Source organism: Micrasema longulum, unplaced genomic scaffold (assembly GCF_059751315.1).
Source record: "Micrasema longulum isolate JH-2025_06_02 unplaced genomic scaffold, ASM5975131v1 h1tg000403l, whole genome shotgun sequence".
Classification (NCBI taxonomy): domain Eukaryota; kingdom Metazoa; phylum Arthropoda; class Insecta; order Trichoptera; family Brachycentridae; genus Micrasema; species Micrasema longulum.
In genome coordinates, this window is record NW_028277603.1 from 1488886 (window position 1) to 1512791 (window position 23906).

The following is a 23906-nucleotide window of genomic DNA, read 5'->3' on the forward strand; positions in this document are numbered from 1 at the left end:
TTAATATATAAATCTATTTTGTGTAAAAGGGATGAAAATATTACTAAATGTGAGATCAGTGTGAACGGAGATATTCTGAATCAGGTAGCAGAATTTGTGTATCTGGGAAGTATGTTTACTAGGGATGGAAAGACCGAGAAAGATATTGTAAGGAGGGTGAGTGCCGGGAACAGAGTGAACGGTGCACTGAAATCTACTTTGGTAAACAAATGTTTATCGCAGGAGGCTAAACTAGCAGTTCACAATGGAGTTCTAGTGCCAACTCTAATGTATGGGAGCGCAGTATGGAATTGGAAAAATGATGATGAAAGTAGGTTAAATGCTGTCAAAATGCGAAACCTCAGGCGAATGTGTGGTAAAACGATGTATGATAGGTGCACAGATGTCGGGATCCGTGAACTGTGTAAGGCTGAGATATGCATTATCGACAGAATCAAGAAAGGGGTGCTGCGTTGGTTTGAACATGTAGAGCGAATGGACAGCGAAAGAACGGCTAAAAGGATCTACGGTGCGAATGTTGATTGTTACAGAAGACGAGAAAGGCCGAGAAAGACATGGCACGATCAAGTCCATCAAATACTTGAAGATGGTCATGTCAAAAGTAGGAATAATCGGCGTGCGTGCGTGAGAAGATGTATGAATGTAGAGGAAGCGAGGTCTGTATGCAAATATAGAGTGAGATGGCGTTTCATCCTCTCTGCGTACCCCTACGGAGAAACGGCGTAATGGTTTGTTTGTTTATTTTGTGTGTTTTTTTTTTTCACAGGAATAACCCGCTAAGCCTCTATTTTGAGGCTTGTCAGCAGGTGGGATAGAGGGGATATGGAAGAAGGTAATGAAAAATACACCACAACACCCAGACCAATTGAGCAAAAAATCTTTCTTGGATTTTTTCTTGCAACTGGCGGGAATCGAACCCGCGACGCCAGTTTCACAGATAGCCGTCTAACCAACTGTGCCACGGCGCCTGTGAAGATATATATGAATGTAAAATTTTATCGACGGATGCTTTCAAATGGTATGTTTTCTAGTATGTATTTTGTAAGATAAAATAAGATAAAATTTAAAAAAAAACCCTCGAATTTCCTCGTTGATAGGATCCGTCTGCGACACCCACATTAAATTCCAAATAAGAATTGACGCAAAACTTACGTGTCCATTATCGTCCAGCTGGTTGTTGGTGAGTTTGAGCTTGTCGAAGGACACCAGCTGCTTCATCCACTGCGCCCCCGGGGCGGGGGAGTCCGGGTGGACGTGGATCCTGGGCGGGGATGTGGGGTCCGCCTTGCCGGCCACCACCCACGACGAACTGGGAAAAGAGAACTACTGTAGAAAATCCAACAGCAAACAGTGCTGTGTGTAACTTAATCACATGATGAAAATTTTAGCGCGATGGATCTTTTTAACGAAAAAAAATACTTAACAATATTTTGAGTTTGTACAAATTTTTGTAGACAAGGACTGGATTCAACTCCCTGGGGAGCTGTTAACATTAACATATTACAACAGAGATGAAGAACATTTAAGAGAAGGCAACATAGAAGTCAAGAAAAAAATATATATATTGTTGAAGAATCCACCTGGTCCATGAAGAAGTATAGAAATGGAAAAAATAAAATTTTCAGGCATTGAAATAATTCGATTAGATGAATCTCACCCGCATAATAACGCTTTTTAACTTCACAAACATCAACAGATGAAAGAATTTAAGGAATATAGATGTTCAAATATGGGCAGATTGTTGAATGTTACACAGTGTGTAAAGGGGCCACTTAAACCAGCCAATGACAGGTCATAAGCCCCGTAGATGCCTAGACTCCCATATCCCTACTCTAAAATTTTCTTCATCTCTGTTGTAATATGTTGAAATGTTTAGATGTTCCAGCTCAAAAATGTTTTCGCTCTCTGTTGCAACAAAGCCAGTCTGCAAGCATTTGGACATACTCAAAACATTGTACAATACTTTCGCTATTAGCGCTTTAATTTAAGTTAAATATAAACATTTCAACATATTACAACAGAGATGAAGAACATTTTAGAGAAGGTAATATAGAAGCCTTGGCATCTACAGGGCCCTTGACCTGTCATTGGCTAGTTTAACTGGCCACTTATACACTTTGTAACACTCAAATGCTTGACATAAATGAAGGATGTTGTTTTTTTCATGTAAAAAAAATTATGTTTTTTAATGTTTATAAAAAGCCTTTTGTGGATCGCAATCAGAATATTTCCTTAAATTCCTTATAAGTTCTACCCATTTATTTCTTTTTACTCAATTTTTGGTTATACTAAAATAATATTAACTGACATTGAACACATTAAAAAAAATCCTACACAAGTGCACCCCTATTGGTGAGAAGAGCTGAGTTCGACATTTGCAAAAACAATTCCATATTTGAAAAATATTCATTTTATGTTTTGGAATTCAACCATAAACAAGTACTTAGGTACCTAATTAAATTCAATATTTGAATATTAATAATTTAACACACGAACAGAAAAGTTATGTGTACGGCTGGTGATAATGTACTTTTTTTTATTCTGTTTTGGGCAACAGCAAATCACCCAATGACGAAACGAAAAGATTGAAATGTCGAACTCAATGTCAAATATATATGGAGTTAATTGAAAAATCGAATATCAAAAATACGTTTGGTGAACCAGCTCATACAATGAAAGCATCCACCTCTTTCCCGAAACTGTTCATAAAGACTTATATACACATGGCCAGCACAATCACCTTTTTCTCATTTCCCAGCTCATAGCAGGCAAGCCAACGTTTGGGCAGGACAACGTCTGTCAGGTCCACTTGTGAAACATATATTTTTTATTATCTCACCTGTGAAAGGCGTATCTGTATCTCTTGTCGTCCACGGGGATGAAGTCCATCATGAGCATGTAGTCGGCGGCCGGCTCCAGCCCGCCCAGGCGCGCCTGGAAGGCGGGGAACATGCGGCGGCCCGCCTTGGTGACGATCATCTCGGTGCCCAGCTCGTGGAACTCGTCCCACAGCGGCTTCATTTCCAGCAGCGCGCAGCAGGACGACAGGCTGGGGTGGAGCGGCAGACTCTGGAAAAAAACGAATTAAAAGGACCTTAGGTATTTTCTTACATTTTTTAAACACTTTATATACAGTTTACATACATATGCACGAGGGCGGGCATATTGCTATTACTACTACTACTACCATCACGCTATTTCCCCGTAGGAATAGGCAGAGAGAATTGACCGCCACACACGTATATCCTGGCATATATTCCTAGCTTCTTCCACATGCATACATCTTGTCATTGTCATTTGACTTGATCAGACTTAAGATTTTGGTTTCTCTGATCATGCCACGTCTTCGTTGGTCGTCCTCGTCTCACGTTGCCGTTCATTTTCACCATTTATACTTGTCTTACCATTTTTTCGTCGTCAATTCGTTCTACATGACCAAACCGTCTCAGAGACCCTTTCTTAATCTTATCAATTATACTTTTTCTCAGATTGACACTCTCGCCTGATTTCATCATTCGTTACCCTGTCATACATTGATTTCCCACACATTCGTTGAAAAGATCGCATTTCAACCGCGTTTACTCGGCTTTCATCCTTCCTCTGCCAGTTCCATGTTTTACTTCCATACATAAGTGTTGAGACTAAAACTCCGTTGTGCACTGCCAGTTTAGCTTCGATTGACATAATTTTATTGGCAATTACTGTGATTAGTGCGCCGTTCATTTTGTTGCCCGCATTCAATCTCCTTTCAATATCTTTTTCTACTGTTCCATCTCTTTAAAACATGCTTCCCAGATACACAAATTCTTCGAGACATTCGTTGTTTACATTGATTATGCAGTCAGTAACCTCACTTCCCCTTTTAAATACCATCACTTTTGACTTACTTCCGTTCATCGCCAATTCCCTCTTCAGACATACATCATACCCTTGCTGCTTGCTAACAGAACTGCATCATCAGCATACAACAAGCAGCTCACTGAAAATTTATCAATTTTTGCTCCAATACCCAATAATCCTATCTCTTTCATACAGTTGTCCATGTATATTGCCTTAAAGTTCTAAAAGTAATATCTTCCTTCCTTCCCAAACTGTTCAATTTGAGAAAATCAGTGATATATGAAGATATTGTAGGTAGGCATTTTTGAACATAACATTGGAAACAACGTTTGAGTATGCCCAAATGCTTGCAGACTGGCTGGATTTCCTCCCTAGAAAGTTGTTCATATTTAAATTTATTTCAACAGAGAGGGAAAACGTTTTTGAGAAGGGAAGGGTCCCGTCTGCCAGCATTTGGACATACTCAAACATTGTTGAATTACTATTCGGTAAAATAATAAGTATAAAAATAGGAAAATTGTTTTCAGGCGTTGCCTAGTAGGTGATTTGGTTCAGCCGGATGAATCTCACTTACGTGATAAAGGTTTTAGCGCTTTTACTTCACAAAAGTCAACAGATGGAAGAGTTGAGGAAATGTGGGTGTTCAAACATGGGCAGAATGGTGAATGTTACACAGTGTGTAAAGTGGCCACTTAAACCAGCCAATGACAGGTCATAAGCCTTGTAAATGCCTAGACTTCCATATTCCCTTCTCAAAAGCGTTTTCCCTCTCTGTTGAAATAAATTTAAATATAACATTGGCATATTAGGTATATATTTCTAAGAAATAAAAATTGCCTAAATACTCGTATCTACACTATGCTATGAAGAGTGAAGGGGGTGAAGAGGAAAGGGAAGAGGGAGGAAAAAAAAAACCTCAAATATTCAGAGAGTCACATTTCATACGTGATTTTAATGTAAATAAAGAAGGGGCGTCTTTGACATCATTGTGTAGATTATTCCAATATCTAGCAGCTACTACTGTGAATGACATTCAACAATGTATCCTAGATATTTAACTGTTAAAAAAACAGTGCTGAAAAATCCCTCTGAAAACTATGCTGTAACATCGTCAGCGTCCACCAGGGAGACCCTTAAAACGATGAAGAGATAGTTGGAGTTCAGCATCTAGTAATAACCGACTCCTGAGTCTCCAGAAAGTTGAAAAGTACAGTACGCACCTCTTTTCTTTGAGAGTTCGCTCTGTGAGATGATGCGGGGGCGGAGTCTTCGCTGTCAGAGCCGGAGCCCCCGTGTGGCCCCCCGCCAGGGCGCCCTCGGCTGCGCCCCGCTGACTGGAGACAAGCTGGAAAAAAAACTAATCTCAAAAAACAATTATGTACACCTATATCCAATTATGCAGACGAAACATAAAAAAGTCGTCTCTCTGTTTCTCGTAGACAATACAAGCATTATCGACAAAATCAAGAAAGCAACTCTCCGTTGGTTTGGACATCTAGAGCGAATGAACAGCGAAAGAACGGCTAAGAATATTTACAATGCGAATGTTTATTTATTTATTTATTTATTAACGGACATTGTCCATGTATACAATTTATAAGGTTTAAATATTACAATAAAAGAATAGTTTAAAACATAAAAAAAAGAAAGAAGCATTGACAAACATAAGGGACATCGAGAAAAGATCTGGACCATTTATTTAGTGCTCGTTTAAATCGTTGTAAACTTAAACCAAAAAAGTCCAGATCTTGCCTTGAGTTAACAATACGACAAAGGCGGGTCATTGGAGAATTTAGGCCATAGTTTGTTCTATAGACAAGATCTGGACTTATATAAAGTTTATATTTGAAGCACTAACTTTGTGGTTATTCATTATATTAAAATAAATAAAACAACTTTGTTTTTAACCACTAATTTTTATTTTTCACCGACCGGTTCCAAAGCAAACAAGCTTTTTTGTCAAGGTTTACGTAACTAATGAACCTTAGCTAATGAACGTAAACCTTGACAAAGAAGCTTGTTTGCTTTGAAACCGTTCGGTGAAAAATAAAAATTAGTGGTTAAAAACAAAGTTGTTTTATTTATTTTATTATTAAGATCTGGACTATTTATTTAGTGCTAAACTTAAACCAAACAGATCTTGTCTTGAGTTAACAATACGACAAAGGCGGGTCATTGGAGAATTTAGGCCATAGTTTGTTCTATGCTGATCGATGAACAGTACTTCATTGTTTCTCAATCTACGAGTCGGAATATTGAATTTTACTTGTCCCAGTAATGATAGAACATCGATTATACCATTTAGTATGCCGAACATATATATGGAGTCAATATTAGTTCTACGTTTTTGTATACTAGAAATATTTAACATTGACTCTATTTCAGCATAAGAATAATTATCTCTTCTCTAGTCCAAGCATCCACGCTATTTTTCGAAGCAAGCGATGTTGGACTGATTCAATGTGATTTATGCGATTGACATAGAATGGAGACCAGACCACGGAGGCATATTCTAGAAGAGGGCGAACAGTTGAGCAATAAAGAGTTTTGATTGTACGGACATTAGTAAAATCAGAGGATATTCTGTTAATGAAGCCAAGTAATTTCAGTGATTTATTTACTGTATTATCTATATGCTCGTTGTATGTCAGTTTATAGTCCAAAACAACTCCTAAATCTCTGATGGACTTGACTACATCAATTTTGGAGTTTTCTAATAGGCACTCGAAGGAAATTGGTTGTTTTGTTCTATGAAATGACATTATTTTGCATTTTTTAATATTTAGTTCTAATTTATTGACTTTACACCATCGGTTAAAAGAGTTAATGTCTGATTGAAGAAGAAAACAGTCTTGTAAAGTTTGAATTATTTTGAGAATTTTGTTGTCGTCCACGAAGAGCCAAAAATGAGAGTAAGAGAATGATTTAGCAACATCATTAATAAACATGTTGATGGATGCAGAAATAGAGGAAGACCGAGAAAGACATGGCATGACTAAATCCAACAAATATTTGAAGATGGACATGTTAAGAGTCGGAATAATCGGCGCGCGTGCATGAGAAGATGTATGAATGTAGAGAAAGCGAGACTTGTATGCAAAGATAGAGTGATGCGGCGTTCTATCATCTCTTTCTACCCTTACGGGGAAACGGCGTGATGGTTTGTTTGTTCGTCAATTTATTTTATCATCTCATGCTCCTGATTTGTTCAAATGATTTAGAGAACAGATGGGTTTTAAGTTTCTTCCGAAAAGCCATTTCTCTCTTACAATTTCGCACTTCTGCCGCGAGAGCATTATTTAGATTTATAAGTAGATGTTTTTACATTGTAACGATAAAAAAAAATCGTTTAGTTCAGTACCGTTTCAGTCGACCAGTTTAAGGAATGCTCCTCCGGGCGCTCCGCCCGCTCGCTCTGGGCGCATTCCCGAGTCGCCCCTGGCCGGTAATTATATATAGCGAACTACGTACTATGTATGAGTCTTTAAAAAAAAGCAATTCCATGCCGTTCTAGTGATTACGAGTAAAAACACCACGAATTATGAATGAAAAAATTAAAAACCATGAAATTCTAAGGACTTTGAGAAACTTTTTACTATCAATAAAAGCACCAGTAGCTTAATCACTAATAACTACCGACGTGCTAATAAGCGACGTGATAGCAATTTCTCATCATGGTTGTTTATCGTATTCGCGATCACAATGCAACATCCGCGAACACCTAATATTAAATGTCAAAATATTGACGTTTCGCGACGTATAATCCTGCCGTGCAATCACATATTTGAATTTCACCGGTGTGAATATGGAAAATATTCTAAATATTATTATTGACATTTGTGTTACGAGCATATTTTTGCGATCTGGCAACATTACGCGGCAACTTCACGCATGCGCGCGGCGAAAGTGGGGCAAAGTTTTTTGGACGCAGTGCGATGTATTCAAATATGATTCTACGCTCCTTCTGGACTATTCTTGAATAAAACTATACCTGCTATTATTTCTTTTTTCTCTGCTGCATTGACATATTTTTATACTTTTAAACTACTTTTAATTACTTATATTATATATGTGTATAAAATCAATATATTGCTGCTCTTACTATAATGTGTCATTAATTTTAAAGATGTTTTTTAAATTGACGTAAATTTACTGTCTTATATTTTACTTAAAGATTCTTCTCATCGTTTCTTTGAATCCCCTAAAATATGTGTATATTTATGTTTTTCCTTTTTTTAAAAAATGTTATTTTTATTTTATTTTTACATCTGAGCATGTTTTTCATTCTTAACTTTTAATTACTTTTACAAATTTTCTTCATTTTTAATATTATTTTCATTTGTAAATACTCACTACAAACCACAAACTTAAAAAAAACTTTTTTCTTACCCAAATTTTAATTTTTAAACAACTTACATGTATGTTTTTTTTCCTTCTCTTTTTTATACTTTCATCAATAACCTTACATATAATTTAATTTTGTTTATTCAAAACAACAGCGATACAATAAAATATACACAACATTTAAAAAAAAAACGCAAAACGCCAAATCAGTTTTCCACATAAATACAATTATAAAAATCCAGTTCAATTAGATATTAATTCATAGAAGTGCATGTGTGCGAGTTGTTTTTTGTGTGAGGATGCGTGTGTAAAAAAGTTGAGTGTGGTTTTGGTAGGTATGTGAATATGTGTGTGATTGTATATGGGGTGAGGGTAGGTTTATGGACAGGGTGAGTGTGTGTTTAAATAGTGTGAATAGAAACAACTTAAATTTATTATGTAAATATTTTTTTTTTATATAAAGAAACATAACTTTTTTCATATAATAGTTTTTTAATTTTGGTTTTAAAAGTGAGTTTACTGCTGTTAAATATGTCTACAACAACAACAACAAACCATCACGCCGTTTCCCCGTAGGGGTAGGCAGAGAGGATAGAACGCCATAACACTCTATCTTGGCATACAGACCTCGCTTCCTCTACATTCATACATCTTCTTATGCACGCACGCCGATTATTCCTACTTTTGACATGTCCATCTTCAAGTATTTGATGGACTTGATCGTGCCATGTCTTTCTCGGTCTTCCTCGTTTTCTGCATCCATCAACGTTTGCATCGTAGATCCTTTTAGTCGTTCTTTCGCTGTCCATTCGCTCTACATGTCCAAACCAACGCAGCACCCCTTTCTTAATTCTGTCAATAATGCATGTCTCAGCCTTACACACCTCACGGATCTCGACATTTGTGCACCTATCATACATCGTTTTACCACACATTCGCCTGAGGGATCGCATTTCGACAGCATTCAACCTACTTTCATCATTATTTTTCCAATTCCATACTTCGCTCCCATACATTAGAGTTAATATGTCTATGTTATTGAAAAATACATTATAATTACATATAATTGCTTTATAATATGGAAACTTCACTGATCCATTAGAGTCAAGTCTTACTGTGTAAAATATTAAACTTTGTAGCTGTACTGTATGTTTCCTAAATAAAAGAAAATAAAAAATAAATAAAAAAACTCGTTTTACTCTTGTCAATAGTCAAAACACAATGATTGGGAGCAATTATTATTGCTCACTTTTTTCAGAACGACCCCAATACGATGGCTCTTTCGACAGCGGCGCTTGGAGCAGTTCCGCGCTGTACACCATCACATCGGCACGTTAGAAATTAAATTATTGACAGTCTGATTAGTGGCTACATAGCTCGGCTGGCATTCGACGAATTCGCGTCAGACATTGACGCATGTTCTCCCGACTTGCGGCCACATCTGTACCTGTAGACCGATCTTCTTAAATGTTACTCGGATGTACCAATTCATGCAAGAGAGTCGAGTCAATCGCAGAAGTAATGTCATTGATCGATTCCTCCGCGCAGTAATTTAAAAATAATTTGCCCTTTGCGTGTATTAAAAGACGAAGATTTATATCGCCATAGGAATGGAGTCGTTTTTATGCAATTAATAAATATAGTATTAAAGACAGGAAGAACGCAATACATCTTACCTGGGCCCCGATTTCAATGGGAAGATAACAGAGTTATCTTCAACAATATTTTGAGTTTGTCCAAATTTTTGTAGACAAGGACTGGATTCAACTCCCTGGGGAGCTGTTTATATTAACATATTACAACAGAGATGAAGAAAATTTAAGAGAAGGTAATATGAAAGTCTAGGCATCTACAGGGCTTATGACCTGTCAATGGCTGGTTTAAGTGGCCACTTTACACACTGTGTCACATTCACCATTCTGCCTATATTTGAACATCTATATTCCTTCAATTCTTTCATCTGTTGATGTTTGTGAAGTTAAAGAGCTGAAACCTTTATTTATGCGGGTGAGATTCATCTAATTGAATTATTTCACCTACATACTAGGCAACGCCTGAAAATATTAAGTACCTTTTGTATAAATTCCAAATTTCTAACCCACGTTCAAATTCAAATTACGAGCAACTTCTAACTCTTTTTCATTTTAATTCTCTGATAAAACGCCGCGTTGTTTTCGATATAAAATTTCTGTATAAAATATTTAACTACAAAGTAGATACTAACCTTCTAAATAAAATACAAATAAATGCAAGATACACTCAGACATCGGGAAATATTTAAACTGCCTTTGTTTTCAATTAATGCTACATACCACACACCTATGGCCCGCATGTGTCGGGAATATAATATATCCTGCCGAAACAATGAAATTGACATTTTTCATGATACTCTCTCAGCTTTTGCGAATAATCTCTTAGGAATAAATCTTATTCAATGAGTACACACGTACAACTTATTTTTTATTGCATTGGATCCCGTATAAACAAAAATATTAAAAAATATGTATTACAACTTAACGTATAAATCTATTTTGTGTAATTCTATAATTGAAGATATATATGCATGTTAAATTATTTCGACGAATGCTTTTAAATTGTATGTTTTCTAGTGTGTATCTTTGTCGAATTACCTAATAAAATAAAATAAAATGAATAAAATGAGGAATTTTCTATATTTCAAATAAGAGAGATGAAAAATGTCCGCGTGACCGGAGAGAACAGTATTATAATAATGACTATTGAAGTGCTACTGTACTATACACATGCCTTTTCCACTTTTTTTTACTTTTTCGATCCCCGATAGTTCGGATAAGTTATTTGGCACGCCAATCATCCCTCATTCTTAAGATCTGTTTACACCAGTGCGGTATGGCGCGCAGAAGCGCGTAGGAACCAAACATGTCAGATAGGAATGCCGCGTACACCAGTCCCTAGTTTGTTTGCCACATATTAAGAGAGCGCGCTACATGTGTCAGTGTATCCACTCGGATGTTTAGACAGAGAAAATGGTCGACCGAAAGACGAAAGACCAATAGGTCTTTCGTCTTTCCCGTCTGCCAATTTTTATTCAACTTTGTGCCTCATATGTATTCTAATTGGCAATTACCGTCTTCAACTGGTCAATCTAACGCAAGGGGGAAAAAAAGATTAATAAAATAAATATTAAAAGCACTTTGTGAATTTCCATGCTAAATTATTTAACTTTATAACAGAGCCGCGATTGCGAATGAAGACCTTATTTATCTTATAAGTTTTCTGTATAAAAAATATTATATTTTTACATTTTTTTTTCAAACATGTTCAGTTACCGACGAAATACTTTGAATTTATATACAAATATATACACTTTCGTACATAAATATCGGTATTAGTTTATACCGTCTCAATACATATCGATGAAGATAGCCGTTTATAATCGCGGCCTAATCGTTCATAACCTCAAATGTCGCTAACCAGCAACATTTTAGGTGAGTGTTTAAACTGAATACCACATGATGAAGGTTTCAGCTTTATTACTTCACAAATGTCAACAGATGGAAGAGTTGAGAAATTTGGGTGTTTAAACTTTGGCAGAATGGTGAATGTTACACAGTGTGTAAAGTGGCCACTTAAACTAGCCAATGGCAGATCACAATCCCTGTAAATGCCTAGACTTCCATTATTATCGTCTAAAATATTATTTACCTCCGTTACAATAAATTTGTTCAATTTATAGATTTTATTTATTTTGAGTTTTTTTTTGTTGTTTTTTTATTCATAACAACAGGCCAAGAGGCCCAACTATAATGGTAATTTACAGCACAGAACGCCGCCTTGTGTTCTCACCGGGAATCAAACCCGGGACTTTCCATGCACGAATCAAACGTTATAATTATGAAAAAAAAAGTTCTTTTTTTCACATTATAAACAATAATTAAAAATAAAAATAATTTGACCTCACAGGGGTTACCGATGGTTGATTTTAATAAAATCGATTTTTATTGTTATTTATTTTATCAATTCCAATACTTTTAATTTTTTATATAAAATAAATTTAATTTAACAATGTTTGATTATGTCCAAATGCTTGCAGACTGGCTGGATTTCCTCCCTAGGGAGTTGTTCATATTTAAATTTATTTCAACAGAGAGGGCAAACATTTTTGAGAAGGTAATATGGAAGTCTAGGCATTTTAATCAAATTACAAATTTAAAGCTTCAATTAAATTAACTTAACAGTAGAATCACCATGTAAAGCGCCCTTGAGGTATTTTATTACGAAAATGGCGCTATATAAGTTATCCACAATAAAATAAATACAGGGCTTGTGACCTGTCATTGGCTGTCATTGGCTCGCCTACAATCTGTATTGAATGCCGCAGCGAGGCTTATTTTCGGAATCTCTAAGTTCAGTCATATCACTCCACTACTTCGGGAACTACATTGGCTACGTTTTCCACAGAGGGTGGAATACAAACTCTGTTGGCTTATGTATAAGTCACTGCACAACTCGGCTCCGGAATATCTAAGGGAACTATGCATTCCAGATGAACTAGCTGACAGGCGTCTCACGCTTAGATCAGCTACGTCTACGGCGAGAGGAAAAGTTATTATACCTCTACGCAAACAGCGCACTAAATTGGGTGAACGCGCATTTGCGGTCGCAGGCCCTATGGCATGGAATGCTCTCCCAGCAGAGGTACGAGGCTGTGAAAGTGAAGTGATGTTTCGGAAAAAACTTAAAACCCACTTGTTCTCTAAATCATTTGAATAAATCCGTAGCACGTGACAACAAAATAAATTATTTTAATTAAATTACATATTTAAAAGCTTCAATTAAATTAACTTAACAATAGAATCACCATGTAAAGCGCCCTTGAGGTATTTTATTACGAAAATGTAAGTTATCCATAATAAATAAATAAATTAAGTGGCCACTTTACACACCGTGTAACTTTTACCATTCTGCCCATGTTTGAACATCCACATTTCCTCAACTCTTCCATCTGTTGACTTTTGTGAAGTAAAAGAGCCGAAACCTTTATCACGTGAGTAAGATTCATCCGGCTGACCCAAATCACCTACTAGGCACCGCCTGAAAACAATGTTCCAATTTTTGTACTTCTTTGTTGAATTACTACCTGGTAAAGGAAGAAGTATAAAAATTGGAAGAGTTGAGGAAATGTGGATGTTCAAACATGGGCAGACTGGTGAATGTTACACAGTGTGTAAAGCGGCCACTTGAACCAGCCAATTCAATTCAATTCAATTTATTTATTTTAAATATAACATATACATTACAAAAATATATTCAATACGTACATATTATAAAAAAGGAAAAAAAATACACGAAAGAGACTCATGTCAAAGGAGTCGAAGAATCCTGCTCCGGAAAACCCCTTCGGATACATGGAACAGATCAATATCCAGAGCGATGTTGTTCAACATAGCAGTAGCTCTTCCAACAGGCATAACCATAGGCAGGTTGGTCCTGAATATCGGAATATGAAACAATCTATGCTGACGCTGTCTTAGGTAATTATCAGGAACATACAAACCAATGCTCATCATAATTTCAGAATTATACATACAAACCAATGCTCATCATAATTTCAGAATTATCGATCACACCGCGCAACAATCGATAAAAATGTGTGGTCAAATACACATTCCTTCTAGTCTCTAAACTGTTGTAGCCAAGCCCTGACATAAGCCCTGTAAATACCAGGGGCGAATGCTCTTTATAATCGATTACATGCAGCTTACCATATTTTTTTGACATCGTAAGTAATATTTTAAAATACTGTAGTATTATTAAGAAAAAAACACATCACGAAAAAAATAAATGACTTTTCTTAGGTAACTAAATTTATATATTCCTTTATTCCATACAGCGACCAGTTGCGCCTCTATTGGCCAAAATTATTACTACTGGATTACACAAGATTACTCTGCTCACTTTAAAATCACTAATTCAAATACGTCTTTAACCTAAAACTTTAGAATCTCGTTTGAAAAATTACACTTGCGATTACAGTAAAATCTTGCAGCTTTCATTGATGCAATTTAGTCTTTCAATACTTTTTCATAAGGGCTAGTATTCTTTAAAATACATCAATTTGACTAACGACAGTCTAAGGGAGGTGACAATATACGCACTCGTTATGTGTAAGAAAGAGATAACGAATATATTTTGTATGTCGTAAGTAATTTAGCATACTTATGTTTCGGTGATTTGAAAGTAAATTTGCTTTAAAATAAATAAATATTTGGATATTTTAATCGAAGCGAATTGATATTTCAATCCATAATATAGTATAAATCCTTTAGTGGGTTTTAAAAAACAAAGATTCGCTTATTGTTTTTTAATTGTAATTCGTTTTTGTGCATACGATGACAGTTGAATATTGTAGGTTATTCTTCAGTACCCGTTTAAACTTTTAAAATTTAGTTAGAGTTATGATAAAAACGTTACTAGTGTATAGTGTTAAGAATAAATATATATGAAGAATTATAAAATGTATAACTTATGTCGTTTTGTGAATAATAATGTGATATAAAAGTTGATGAAACAATGATTCTTAAAACGTAATTTATGTTTTGTTTGGTGAACTATCGTTCTCGGTAAGGAATACTTTAAAATTATTTAATTATTATCATTTATTAAGAAATAGTGTTTTCTTTCAAGACAAGTTATAATAGTCTGACTTAACCAAAGATGCACCGGTGCGCTAATGAATTATCCAGTTTATTTATTACTTTTTCGACGCTCAGCCCAAAACGCGAAATAGCTGCGCGGATGGGTCGTTGCTTTCTAATGACGTAGGCGGGGGTTCGAATTCATAGGGGTTCCAATTTTTTTTTGAATTATGTTTTTTTAAATTGTATTTTTTAAATCAAATGTTTGTGCTACATTAGAAAATATTTTTACTGAAAATATGCCATCGCTGGAGCCATTTGTTAGGAATTATTTACTAAATATAAAATAGACTTGTTTTTTATATGCCATACTACCGCTATGGACATTTTATCAGAATTTTCATAGCTTACTAATTTAAAAACTCACCGCTCACCACTGGTAAATACCTAGACTTCATTATTCCCTTCTCAAAAATGTTTTCCCTCTCGGTTGAAAAAAATTTAAATTTAATTTATTTAAATTATTTTTTTAGAAATAAAAGCGTACAAATGTTGCATATACATATTTATAGAATTGTTATGGTGGTCCTATTATATTTACTGGTCCGGTTTGGATTTTGAGTGGACTAAGTATACTGATTTATTTATTTATATTTTTTCCATTGTAAACTATAATCAATAATAAAAATAATGTGACCTCACTGGGGTTACCCGTGCCTTTTATACTTTATACTTTTTTTAAATATTTTTACATGTGAGAATATACAATGAAACCAGTTATGAAAAATGATGACAATTTATAGAAACACTAGTCGCTTAAAACAATTTGATGTTCTTAAAATAATATTCCAAATAATAACATAACTTAGGCTTAATGTACCGTCTTTGTGGTAAATGGGTCACCTCACGATAGTTTAAATTATTTATAACAAACCTTTTCAAAGGAAACCGGCTTCATAAACCCAACTCGAGACAATCCAGTAGAGTTAAAGAGCGTTGTGTTCTAAGTTACGATAGTTTAAAAATAAGTTTTCAGTTTTCAGTGGGTAAAAGCTGAAACTACAAAAGCAACTTGAGAGGATGCGCGATCTGAATTTTCTTCATACAGACGTTTTCCCCCTGGATTATACACTATGGATATATACCGTTGGCGTGTCAAATGACACACTGTGCAGCGCCTGTCATCATCGTAATTAATGGTGCATAGGGCACATCACTGTTAAACCAAACGAGAGAGAGAATCTAAATAATAAAAAATAATTATACAATAAATGTATGCATATTGTACATAATATGTATTAGTTGTGGAACAATACTTTTTTGTATTACTCGGTAAGGGAAGTGCTCTCCTGAAATTACAGTGTTCTTTTAATATAGTAGACGTACAAATGTTGAGATCCGCACATTATGTAAAACTAAGATAAGCATTATCGACAAAAGCAAGAAAGGAGTTGCTTGGACATATAGAGCAAATGGACAGCCAAAGCCTCCGGCGATAAACATTTGATTGCCAAAATAGATTTCAGTGCACCGTTCACCCTGTTCCCGGCACTCACCCTCCTTTCAATATCTTTCTCGGCCTTTCCATCCCTAGTAAACATACTTCTCAGATACACAGATTCTTCTACCTGATTCAGAATATCTCCGTTCACACTGATCTCGCATTTTATTATATTTTCATCCCTTTCAAAAATCATCACTTTCGATTTATCAACATTTATGAGCAAATTGCTTTTCTTGTATACATCGTAGACTTTTGTAACCAAGAATTGGGGTCTTCTTTGCTGCTAGCAAGAAGCACGGCATCATCAGCATACAGAAGACAGTTAACAGTTAAACTACTCATTTTTTCTCCCATTATTAAAAATTTCATTTCTTTTATACAGTAATCGAGGTTTATGTTGAACAGGTCATTAGCCCTGTAAATGCCTATAATTCCATATTCCTAATTTAATTTTTTTAAATATCACTAAAACTCTAAACTTCATTGTCAAATAAAAAAATTGAAATGTAAATAGAGGCTAGATTTCTTATTGTCCATGCGCTCTGTAGCTGCAAGACGTGTAACACAGCTCCTATATATCATAACTGGAGACGAGAAACAAGAATCCTAACCGTCTATGCGCTCTGTAGCTGCAAGACGTGCTGGGATATTTATTTATTGTACAGCGCCCTTGAGGCGATTTTCACAAAAACGGCTCTATATTAATTATCCAAATATAAATAAATAAAAAATGTTTTCCCTTTCTGTCAGCAGACATTTAGACATACTCAAAACACCGTTGATTTAAAAAAAAAAATAATTAGGTTTATTTAATTTTTTTAAATTTTTTTAAATCACTTCTTGATTTATTTTTTAATTCTATTTCTTTTATTATTTGTTAAATTTGGGTTCTTGTTCATATTTTCGTAATTATTTTTTTGTCACAGTGTTTTTATTTTATACTTTCTTTAAATATTATGTATGAGACACGTGTCGACAAATGAGATATACCTAAAACAAATTAATTTGATTATCTAATCGAAGAACACGTGCCGTTTTGTAGTTAAATCCCCAAATAAATTACTGTCCGCAATAATTTTATAAATTACGCCAACGTTTTAAAATTATAATTTCATCAGCAGTTACTTTGTCTTATTTATAAAATAAAATAATTATTTTAGATAATTTGTAAAGTGTGAGAGACAAAGTTATTAGCAACATATTTTCCACGGAATCAAATTAGATTAGAAATTATAATCATCAAACGAAAAGTGGTTTCCTGTGATCTGTGGTGACACGAAAAATTTATTTATTTTCTTATTTTGATTACTTTTTTAAATATGTCAAATAACTAACTATCAGGAGCGAACTGTTTATAGAAGCGATTATGCGCAGCTTACCATTATATTTGACTAACCATAATAATGTTTTATTGTAACTTTATTTACAGAAAAACAAATAAATAATTAACATTTATTTTTAATTATTTCCACCGTTTGTATTTTTATCCTAATACAAATAAAAATGTTAATAAAGCGCGCCCAGCGCCTGCAGTGAGCCAAAAAACTAGCCGATTATTCCAGCTTATTTTTTCATACAAATAAGTGTACTATATTTTGAATGTATTAACCCCAGTGCGGGTTTTTTCTCCTAGATTAAACTTGCAGATTACACAAATTATTTGAAGATTCTTGATTTGGAAAACAGTATTTTAAACATTGTTTCTTTAGGACTATTCTTCTTTGAGATGGTACTTTTGACAAAAGACCATAATTACTTTCACGCGTCATATTGCAGGACATATAGCGCTCCACGCGGCCGTTTTTAGCACTATTAATTACTAGAACAATGCGGCCAGTTGACATTTAAATTGAATACCTTATATCGACCGAATTCAAAGTGGTATTTTTTATTTATTTTTCAATGAATTATATATTAAAGTAATGAATAATAGATCTATATAATATAATATATCACGAAGTTACATCGTTTGAGTTGATTTCACAGATGAGAGTTGTTGTATCACACAGAACCACAGAAAGATATCACTTACATTACATTATGTACCTTCTATGTAGGTACAAATATATGATATTTTTTATAGCTTACCTGTAAATAAAATCACCATTCGCCACTGCTAACTATGTATAATTAACATATTACAACACAGATGAAGAACATTTAAGAGAAGGTAATATAGAAGTCTAGGCATCTACAGGGCTTATGACCTGTCAATAGCTGGTTTAAGTGGCCACTTTACACACTGTGTAACATTCACAATTCTGCCCATATTTGAACATCTATATTCCTTCAATTCTTTCATCTGTTGATGTTTCTGAAGTTAAAGAGCTGAAACCTTTATTTATGCGGGTGAGATTCATCTAATTGAATTATTTCACGTACATACCAGGAAACGCCTAAAAATGTTATTTTTTTCCATTTCTATACTTCTTCATTTGACCAGGTGGATTTATCAACAATATTTTGAGTTTGTCCAAATTTTTTTAGACATGAACTTGATTCAACTCCCTGGGGAGCTGTTTATATTACAACAGAGTAATATGTTAATAAAATCTAATATAATATAAACATATTTTTAACTATGTATAAATTATATCAGGGCTGCGAAATCACACGCCATCTTCATCGGTATACATCGAGACGGTATACAGTAAAATCACAAAATCACAGGTATGTGTAATGTCACCATGGTTGTTCAACATATACATCGATAACTGTATGAAAGAACTGAAAGATTTAAGAATGGGAGCAAAAATGAGTGGTATAACTGTTAACTGTCTTCGGTATGCGGATGATGCCGTGCTTCTTGCTAGCAGCAAAGAAGACCTTCAATTCTTGGTAACAAAAGGGAACTACAGGGAACTACACTGGCTACGTTTTCCACAGAGGGTCGAATACAAACTATGTTGGCTTATGTATAAGTCACTGCACAACTCGGCTCCGGAATATCTAAGGGAACTATGACAGACGTCTTACGCTTAGATCAGCTACATCTACGTCGAAAGGAAAAGTTATTATACCTCTACGCAAACAGCGCACTAAATTCGGCGAACGTGCATTTGCGGTCGCAGGCCCTACGGCATGGAATACTCTCCCAGCAGAAATCCTAAACTGTGAGAGTGAAGTGATATTTCGGAAGAAACTTAAAACCCACTTGTTCTCTAAATCATTTGAATAAATTCTTAGCATGTGGTGGAAAAGTAATATGAAAAAGTACATTATTTTTCTTAAATTAAAAAGTCAAAATTAAATTTATATCTTTATAAAATCACTTTGTAAAGCGCCCTTGAGGTATTATATTACGAAAATGGCGCTATATAAGTTTTTCATAATAATTATTATTATTATTTTCCATTAAACTCGATTTATCAGCTCGCATTAGCAAATCGCTCTCTTCGCATAAATCAGACCTTAGATAAAAAAAAAATAAAAATAATAAATTAGGACCGAGTCACAATACGTACATCCCATGCACACGACGATTGTGAATGAGCCTTCTGGGAATTCGTCACTAAATTGCCCAAATGACCTATGTGTATTTTTGTAGTAAATTCCAACGCCCCTCTGCAGAGAGACACATGTGCGGATGTGTCAAATATTTTATATTCATTTATCATTTCATTTGTCATTTCAGATCATTCTTCCGATGTTAGCCGAGTTCGGTTGCAACTTAATATTTTTATATTAAATACCAAACAAAAAAGCAACAAACAAACCCTCACGTCCTTTCTCCGCAAGGTTAGGCAGGGAGGATAAAAAATATTCGCACATTTTACAACATCTTCGCGATTTTCACTGGTGAAAAAGCTCAGAGAGAATAAAATACAAGCTTTGCTGGACAGTATTCAAATTCCTATCGGACCTTTGTTTAAGGGAAAATACATGTCAATGAAAATCCACTCTTAGGTCAGAGGAAAACTCGTCTAAATCCGGCGCTTCCCAAACACTAGATTCGGAGATCGTGCTTTTGCCCTTGCCGGCCCCTCTGCCTGGAACCGATTGCCATCAAACTTACGAATCATCGACAGCCACAGTCAGTTCAGATCCCAACTAAAAGCTCACCTTTTAGTTTATCATACCCTCTATTTTAAATCAGAAAATATAATATGTAGTTTAGCTTAGTTAAAATAATAATATCCATAGTTTATTAATAAAAATAACAATTACTCCATGTACTACATACACACTTAGGTGATAGATTTATCTAGATCATGTCTAGTCTGCCCAACTAGGTAAACCTGTTTTAAGGCAGACATTTTTATGGAAAAATAAACAATAATATTACTACCTACTAGACTACTACCCACTATACAGTTATTATTTATTTATTTTTTTATTTATTGGGGATATCAACAGTAATACATGTAACAAAAATACAACAAATAAAATATACAGAGAATAAAACCAATGACAGATATCCACAGAAATACATTAAATACACGTACAATACATACTAGTGTGTTTGTGTGAGTGTAAGTGAGTGAGAGGGTGGGTGTTATATCGGAATGAGGGTGGACATGTGTGTAAATATTGCACAAGTGTCAAGTGTCGAAAATACAAATATATTTAAAATATTAAGAATTAGAGATAAAATATAATAAAATAAAATAAAATAAGATAAGATAAAATAAGACTTTATTATTGAAACTAGGTATAAGACAAAAAAGTATGTTTTAAGTCGCGCATTTTAAATGTTATTTTTTTACAATCAAATGGATCAATAAGGGGAAAGTTCAAATTATATTCACTAACAAAACGTATAAGTGGAGAAAATACTGATACAATAATAATTTATTATTTAAGAATGTATTTTGAGTAAATTTTCCAATTTTTCTCGACCCAAACCCAGTAACAAATTTTGTACAAATTTATTGAATTGAATCCGGGTCATGGTTTTGCAATGTTTGGGTAACATATGGAATATTTTGGGGGCCAGAAACCTGAAATTTCTTTGCCCGAATTCAGAGTTTGCGGTAGACGCCATGACCCGTCCTCTAGTTTGACTTCTGGTAGTGTGGGAGTGTTCCTTTTGGGATTTGGTAAAATAATTTGCTTTCGCAAACATTAATATTCTAAAAATATATAATTGCCTTATATCTAATATCTTAAATTCAAAGTTACAACGTAAGATCAAGTATAAAGTTGTAAAGCGCCCCTGAGGTGATTTTTCACAAAAATGGCGCCATATAAATCAGTAAATTATTATTATTATTACGTGTATATCGATAACTGCATGAAAGAACTAAAAGGCAAATGGGAGCAAAAATGGGTGATTTAAAAGTCAATTGTCTTTTGTATGCTGACGATGCTGTACTCCTTGCTAATAACAAAGAGGAACTGCAATTCTTGGTAACAAAGGTCTACGATGTATGCAAGAGAAGCGATTTGCTGATGAATGTCGATAAATCGAATGTGATGGTTTTTGAAAGAAATGAAAGTATGACTAAATGTGAAATAACTGTGAATGGAGTTATACTAAAACAAGTAGAGGGATTTGTGTATCTGGGAAGTATGTTCACTAGGGATGGAATGACTGAGAAATATATTGGAAGGAAGGTGAGTGCCGGGAACAGAGTGAACGGTGCACTTAAATCGACCTTGGCAAATAAATGCTTGTCACAAGAGGCAAAATTGGCAGTTCACAACGGAGTCCTGGTCCCATCCCTGATGTATGGGAGCGAAGTTTGGACGAGAGAACGGCTAAGAATATTTACAATGCGAATGTTGATGGATGCAGAAATAGAGGAAGACCGAGAAAGACATGGCATGACCAAATCCAACAAATACTTAAAGATGGACATGTCAAAAGTCGGAATAATCGGCGCGCATGAATGAGAAGATGTATGAATGTAGAGGAAGCGAGATCTGTATGCAAAGATAGAGTGTTGTGGCGTTCTATCCTCTCTGCCTACCCTTACGGGGAAACGGCGTGATGGTTTGTCATATTATTAGATGAGAAAATGCTTTGTTAATAAAAAACCCTTTGAGTGCGTTTTATTTGCTTTTATTAAAAAGTCAACTATAAAATTTGAGTTTTATAGGTACCCAGAAATAGGATAGATTTCATATGATAGGTTTAAAAAAAGTGGGCGGTGGGCGAAACAAGTTTGAGAACCTATGGTTTAAACATTGGCAGAATGGTGAATCTCTTTTGAAATAGCTTTCATTTTAAAGAACGTAACTTTTGCTAATATTAGTTTTACTAGCACAGGAACATGGCCATAAATCTCGCGCACGCCACACCACAAAATGTCCGCCCAAGAATTCTTTTCTCCAGGGAGATTTATCTCCGAATTTGTAGCACTAATTATTTGCCGCGTAAACTATTTGTTGGTTGGCCAAGATGGCGTTTTTTACGCGGGACTTTCATTCCACGGCACGCGGTAAACATTTTGAAACACGGGCCAATTAGATCGAAGCCGAAGTTCGTCGGGTGCCAACAGACGACGTCTTCATTTGAATAATTATTTTATAATTTCATTATCCATTTTGAATCTAGAAAAAAATGTCACAAAGTAGATGCTTACATAATTAATGAGCGACTAACTGAAATTGAACATGTTAAATACTTAGGACTAACAATAGACAGACAATTGACATGGACAATTTATATCAACAATTTAATTAGTAAAGTGGCGACTTTATCGAGTCTATTTTTCAAAATCAAGAACTTTGTTCCAATAAAGGAAAAGAAAATAATGTATGAAGCCTATGTAAAATCTAAAATATGTTATATGCAACTACTATGGGGAACAGGAAATCAAAACGACATAAACAGACTACAAAGACAGCAAAATAAAATATTAAAGTTAGTATATGACCTTCCCTATCTAACAGCAACTAAAGAACTTTTTAAACAAACTAAACAATTAAATGTAACTGAAGTCTTTAAACTAGAATCCTTAAAATTTGTTTAAAAATTAGCCACAGATGTAATTGTAGACGAAGAATTAAAACATGAAAAAAACTGTAGTAAACATGAACACAATACGAAAATATCAGAAAAATATCATATACAACCTTTCAAAATGAGAAAAGGAAAATCGAGACTAATAAACCATGGACTGAAATTATACAATAAACTACCAGACAAAACTAAACAAAAGACTCAGACAACCTTTACAAAAGATGTTAAAAATGTTATTATTAACAGCAGAATGTGAATTTTAAAAGTAAAAATATTTTGGTAATTGTATGTAACCCGTAAGGGTTTATCAATGAAATTTAAATTTAAAAAATAATAAATTTAATGATACTTTATGAAATCGTAGCAGGTTTAAGCATGTATGACTTGGTCAATTATTTATTATCTGTGTCGAGGCGGATGAAGAATACAGTTTTGTGTGTGAAGTAGAACCAGGGTCTCGATTATGATGGTATAAAGACGTCATACCTTCACCTTGACGGTATAGTTGCAAGTCCAGTCTGCAAGCATTTGGAGATACTCAAACATTGTTGAACTATCGACGAGCTTAAAATCATGCTAAGCATTTGAGCGATCACAATGAACAAAAATGAACATAATATTTTTAATTGAATCGGCATTCACTTCGTAACACTTCATTATAAATTATTATGAAAATAAAACTTTGTTATCAGTG

General features: G+C 34.6%; 1 protein-coding gene across 1 annotated transcript in view; it reads right to left on the bottom strand.

Moving 5' to 3' along the window:
• The window catches only part of org-1 (T-box transcription factor 1), a 125740-nt gene that overhangs the window by 27612 nt on the left and 74222 nt on the right, over positions 1 to 23906 (bottom strand). Inside the window, exons 2-5 of the mRNA XM_088226042.1 lie at positions 5061 to 5185; positions 3922 to 3949; positions 2840 to 3069; positions 1153 to 1309 (exon numbers count right to left, since the gene is read on the bottom strand). Coding sequence (XP_088082168.1) covers positions 1153 to 1309; positions 2840 to 3069; positions 3922 to 3949; positions 5061 to 5185 — 540 coding nt within the window. The remainder of the gene's footprint in view (positions 1 to 1152; positions 1310 to 2839; positions 3070 to 3921; positions 3950 to 5060; positions 5186 to 23906) is intronic.